The sequence below is a fragment of the Ctenocephalides felis genome, unplaced genomic scaffold (assembly GCF_003426905.1).
Source record: "Ctenocephalides felis isolate EL2017-DRISC unplaced genomic scaffold, ASM342690v1 CF-g0.4_SCAFFOLD_03396, whole genome shotgun sequence".
NCBI lineage: Eukaryota > Metazoa > Arthropoda > Insecta > Siphonaptera > Pulicidae > Ctenocephalides > Ctenocephalides felis.
The window spans coordinates 3,438-9,923 of record NW_020539550.1 but is presented as its reverse complement, the minus strand read 5'-3'; the positions used below and the strand labels follow the sequence as shown (position 1 = coordinate 9,923).

At 31.2% G+C, this 6,486-nt stretch overlaps 1 protein-coding gene across 1 annotated transcript; it reads right to left on the bottom strand.

Moving 5' to 3' along the window:
• Positions 1-2,330: 2,330 nt before the first annotated feature.
• Positions 2,331-5,754, bottom strand: LOC113382246 (homeobox protein goosecoid-like; the record flags this gene model as incomplete). Its single annotated transcript, XM_026620751.1, has 3 exons — positions 5,337-5,754; positions 2,628-2,707; positions 2,331-2,498 (listed from the first exon to the last, which is right to left on the bottom strand). Coding segments are annotated over exons 1-3 (666 nt in total), but the record flags the coding sequence as incomplete, so codon positions are not given.
• Positions 5,755-6,486: the final 732 nt, after the last annotated feature.

The window sequence follows — 6,486 nt, the reverse complement described above, 5'->3', positions numbered from 1 at the left end:
TATCATGGATTCTGATTGCGATAGTGAAGTATATGCTGACAATTTATCTGAAGTATCAAATATTAGAAATCTTTATGACTTTGATAGTGATAGTGATAGTGACAATGATGACTTGTTTCGTACTAACCGGAATAGAGTTATGCCAATTTCATCAAGAATTAATTACATTTTTCAACTTAACTTGCAAATATTTTACCTTCAGTATTGATAGTTTTACCACATAAAAACTTAATATTATTATCTTATTTACTACTGCGTATGAGTTTAGGCAGTAAGCATTCGCGCCGTTGTAAAAACCCCGCTACGGGTCCAAGTTAGCCCGAAATCCTATCCGCCGAAAGTGTGTTAAGAAGAAGAATTTCTCAAGAACATTTTTCTGAGTTTTGTATCATAGTAATACTATTGAGCTTAGGAAGGTAGTAAAATATTAAAGCTTTCAATATAACCTTTATAATTATTTAATAAAACTGTCTGATGGAACAGGAAGATATCGATAGAAGTTTGATAATTTTTCTTTTGTATATCGATTTTCCTTAGTAGTTTGTAGTTTTTTTATTCATATGAAAATAAATATTAAGTAGATTTTGTTATTAATATTACTTACGCAATTAAGCATACTCAAACTCAACATCAAGTCAATTGGTACAATTTATTGTGCAAATGATCATAATTAAATGGTTTAATAGAAAAATAATTTTATTTTATTTTAATTATTTAATAAAAAAGACCCAAGTAAGAATATGAAAAACTATATATAATAACACGTATGTTTCATTTAGCACTATTAACGTTTCTGAAGCACATCAGCTAGTTTTAAAATATATCAACTTATCATACCTGATAACAGATTTTACGATGTATTTTAATTTATGCATATTTAATTGTGTCCGACAAAATTGTAAAGTAACAAATAGAACTGCTAAGAAAGAAAGCAAAGAAAACTCTGGTGAACCCACATTAGGAAAAGTATGCAGGTATTTTTATGAAGCACAGAACGAAGTTTTTTTTAATTTATCAAAGGTAATATATGAAAAAGTTGACTGTAAACAAGGGAGAAATTAAGTATTTTCATATAATGGGCCTGCTTTTGTCCACTACACCACTAATAATAATTCGTTTAAATTTATGTACGTATTTAATCCTCTTTCTAAACATATTTATTTATTTTAATAAAAATACTTTCTTAGTTGATATATTATCAAAACAGAACAACACTTTCATAGTGCTTTTGAATAATTGACATCGCTTACATCCTATAAAAGTGTATTGCGGGAAGCATTATCACCCTAACGACAAAATGCTATCATAACACTTTGGCATATCTATCACCCATTTAGCACCCCAGAAAAATTGTCATCCAGTTTAGGGGAGGCATCAAGTGCATACGAGCTGGGGAACTCGCAATGTGATATGTCAATATCATATATCTCAATTAGAGAAGAATTAACCAAAACAAACTCACAAATCGAATTGATAGTGGTTACGTAATATTCTTGCGCATTTTAGATCACAAATCATCTCATGGAAGCGCTATTGCTCGAACGTGAACCGAATCAAAGAGATAAATGTAAATCAAAGTTAATAAATATTGAAATTTTTATTGAGTAATGATAATTACGATACCAGTCAAGATAGCATTTACATGATAAATGAAATGATAAAAAATGCTTTTTTATTTGTTATGAAAATAGCGGTATTGTTGCAATCATTGCTTTTTTGCATTGATGAGTTGTGTTAATCAACGTGTGTTAATCAACATTCTTCAATTATAACCTTTGGCATATATAAATTAAACATAATAACTGGATTTTACATTAAAGTTCATTGATATCGATGCCTATCAAATTCACGTATTGTCTGAATGTTATCCACATGTTGGCATTTACCAAAACCATCGATTATTTCCGCGGTGAGTTCTAAAATAATTCATTCCCAAAATCGATTTGCGTACTACGATCACAATCAGTTTAAGATCAAAGGATTCGAACTGTATCATGAGTTTGCAGGATTGTACGGATTCGGCAGACAAACGACATGTCTCCGCGGTGACAAAGGCCAAGTTCCTAATGCACACACGTCGCACACGGCCGCATTGAGATGGATTCCCGATTGTGCGACTGTATAATCGGAGTTACAGACGAGTTGTATGTTTTTGCCTTTTGGTATATTGCATAGGTGGTTTTGAATCGATATAGGGATTAATTGAGCAAATGCCGAGAATTGGATAATGTTGCCGATATTTGATGGATACTTCTTATTCGGAAATAAGGTGAGACAAAGATTAATTGCAGAATTACGGAAAGCAATATCCATTTAATTTTATTACTCACCTCAACTCGCTCTTCCTTAAGATCAACTTTAAGTGCTAACTGTTCCCTCAGCACCACGTCTGGATAGTGTGTTTTATCAAAAGTTGCTTCTAACTGCTCTAACTGTTCTTCTGTGAATATGGTCCTGTGCCTCCGCTTTCGTTTAGGTGGCGGTCCGTGGACATGCGGCTGACCGACACCTAATACGCCACCAATCGCTAAATGATGATGATGAGCGGCCGCATGATGGTGGCCAGGATGGTGACCTACCACCAAATGGTGAGGGGCACCGCCGGTACCAACGCTGCCGTCGTTTGCGTGCATAGACGCGGCCGCCGCCGCATGCGCTACTGCAGCAGCGTGCATATAATTTGGGTAGAAATTGGGATATGCTACTGCTGAAAAAAGGAAAAAGAATTCTAGATTTAATATTAATGCATCGCAGTAGATTTTATACATTTGACTGTTTTTACTATACAATAGTCAATTAATTTTACTAAGTTTTAGATGCTTAAATCGTTTTAGTGTGAATCATATTCAATTTGATTTTGATACATTCATTTATTTTAAACTCATTATAAATTTAATTTTATTTTAAACTCATTATAAATAAAAGTTATGCTATAATATATATATATATATATATATATATATATATATATATATATATATATTACTTGATTTATTGATAGTTTGATTGATATTGATTAGCATATTACACATACACTACCAAAATATCAAATTACATCAACATTTTTATCTCTTCTTTATTAGAAATTTAATTATTTTTTTGGTTGACTAATTTCGATATTTTTGGCTTTAGAAGTTATTACACTATTATTATTAATATATCTTCTGCCATTCTAACTGCAAATTCTCTACAACGGTTTAATATGACGATAATATTTATTTTATTATGCCATTTACAGAATCTTATACATATATCAAATACGTGCGGTCGTTAAATTAACGCGCAATCACTCCCTTCCATTTTTGAAAGCATTATTATTCTAAAAATTAATATGAGCGTTTTCAATCTGTACATTTATTATTTATCAGAATTGTGAGGTTGAACTTTGGCGCATGTTCGATTATGTACATATAGTTCCATTAAAGCAATAAGCTCTGCAGTTGCTCTTTTTATTCCAATATCCGATCCGACGAGAATTGTTTTTAATGCGACTCTATGAAAGATTGGAAAAGTGTTTTTCTTTCCTAACAGTGAAAACCGCTTCAGGGTATATTCATAAAACTCATAGTATGAAAATCTTCTCGCGACTGTAAAAACATAATTTAATCCATAACAAATTTTAAATGTTAAGAAAATTTTTTGAATCAATTTTGCTTTAGAAATATTTTCTAATAAAGTTTTCAAGTAAATTTTCTTAACTTAAATATATTTTAAATTAGTGTTCCTTTTAACTTTAACAAAAATTTGTCTACGTTATTAGCATTTGGAACTGTTATTACCAGTGGTTACTTGATATTCTGAAATTACTAATCAACAATAGCATTTCAATAGGATATCTTTGATGTGAGATACCATGGACTTTATTACAATTATTTATGTACATAATAATAATAAATAGTAGTCTACCCGAAGGCAGGTTCATGGTGTTATGTACATAATCGAATTTAAATTTAGGTTTAATTTATCATCATAATTTAAATTTGAAGAGAAATTTGATTGATAGATGCTACTTTTGTAAAATTGTAATAAATAGTAAATTATTATAAAATATGCGTTTAATCAGCAGGTACAATATGATCAAAATGATAAATTACTTCAATCATGAAGTACTTTTATGATTGTACTGTTTAAAATATTTGTGTATTAGACGCGATTTTGCACCCACGTGATATTTGCTTGGGCGTATATCTTAATTTATAAGACAAGTCTTCAGCTGGGATAAATACAGCGCCGACTTGCTTCAGGGTAAAAGTGTAGGTATTATAATTTATTTTTTTATGAGATAACAACCCGCTTGTTGCGAAAGCCATATTTTCGCGAAAAATATTGAATAATGCATCTTTTTTTATAAATTATTTTCTAATCTTTCTTTGAATTACAAATTTATTTTAAGATACTTTTAGGTCATTTTCTTCTTAACTGATTTATAGTATATTAAAAATCTAAATGAAATAGAATGGAATGATAAATATATAATTTAATTACTAATTAATAGAAATGATGTAATGAATAGGTTTTATAATGCATCAGATAAGTTTTGTTTGTTATTAGCTTCTTTTGAGTACATTTTCAATAATATTTCATAGGATGTTTTTGTGGATCGTTTTATGAATTGATATATTTGAGTCTTTCGAAATACCTTAAGAATAAAATCTACCCTAGATATTTGCATGCGCGCTCAGTGATTTCTGAGAAGATTCCAATTCAGCTTTTGTATTGGGATTCATTTTTACCTACGAAGCCGAGCTTTATTACACATGAATGAATTATCATGGAATCTGATGTTTCGAAATAAGTGATACATAATAATATTATTGAATGAAATATTTATGCGTTTTATAATATTCGGAAAAGCTTTACCGAAAAATTCAATATAAGAAATGATTTATAATTCATTGTTTAATATATGCAAAAACGCGGTAATAATGATATGGAAATAATCCCTATAGGATACAAATGGTTTTTTGTCTTAATTTTATAGAAAATGCGAAAGCAAATAAAAGCAGATGATTTTATGAAAAAATTGGTTAGTAAAGTGTTGACGCTTTTTCGAAAACAAAATATCTGTTTTAATCTACCGGTATATTGCTTATATTGCACATTTATTATTATTATATTATAATACTTTATTGCGATTCTTATCATTTTACGTAATATAACCGTGATTGAAATTGATGTTCACATACGAAAATTAGTGAATGTTTGTCGATCTAGTTCTAATTGTTTAATGATTTGTAAAAATAGTTGTATTTATTACAAAGATATAAGCTATAGTGAGATACAATATTTATTATAAATAAAGAGTATATAAATAAACCATTTTTAAATGAACTGACCAAGAAAATCTGAAGTAGTTCCAAAACCGGACGCGGCTGCTGCTGCCAAGTGTCCTAAATGCAAAGCCGCCGCCGGATGATGGTGTTGATGTCCAGGTAACACGGGAGAAGATCTAAAATCTCTGAAGAGTTCACCATCTTTCCTATCTCCGGCATTTGAACCAGGTGATGAAGCTGGACTTACAGCAATTGTATCGCTGCTGCCAATATGTCTTCTGTCTCCTCGAGGCGGTGATGCCAATATACTGTCAATCGTAAAAATTGACGAAGCGCCAACCGACGGTCCTTTGTCGGAGGTGGAGGATTCTTCTTGGTGTTGGCGCTGGTTTGCTGCCGCTCCAAGAAGCATAGCGGTGTGGAGATAACCGCGGTATTCTACTGCTCGATTGTTCAAGGAATTGGGTGCTGTTTCTACCATTGTAATTTAATTTTAGTGTTTTTTTGGGGAACACGATCGAGAAAATTATTATATATAAATAGAAAAGATTTAGAAAATATACAAATACACTGTTGCACAGATGCTATTTATAATTAACACTTGTTATAAAGTCATTTTTCTATAAGTCCTCTAATAAAATATTTTTATTAATTAGTAATATTATGCAATTTATAACGTTTGTCAAGTTGAATATGAAGTTAAATCAACTATGATTCAAACATTACATTTCGAACTATAATTATATTTCTTGAACAATTAGTAGAGCCATCACAGTTCACTGAAAATCTTAAGTTTTGTTTTACAATTGCTGAACGTCAAGACACCCACAATTTTCACATTTGAAATATATCACTTTTCCAGTCAATATTATTAATGCACTATCAATATCACAAATGTGTAAAATCAAATTGAAATAGTCTGTTATATTTTTCCAATAAATCGTAGATAAGCAGCAATTATCCGAATTTCCGTGTTAGCCAGTGCTTTAAGAAGGGTGGTTTTGAGTTAACTATCACTCCGTTTTCCGAACCGTATACTTCTCGCCGTGCTTTAAAGCTCGGTCCGCGCTCAGCGACGCCCCTACATCATCCCTTCCACCGTCGTTCACAAAGGGTGCTCGCGACATGGAAGAGCTTTCGGGGCGGAGCGTGTTTATTCAAATATAATCACTATTTGTTTATCGGAGCGGAAAATAAGCTCACCGATACAGAT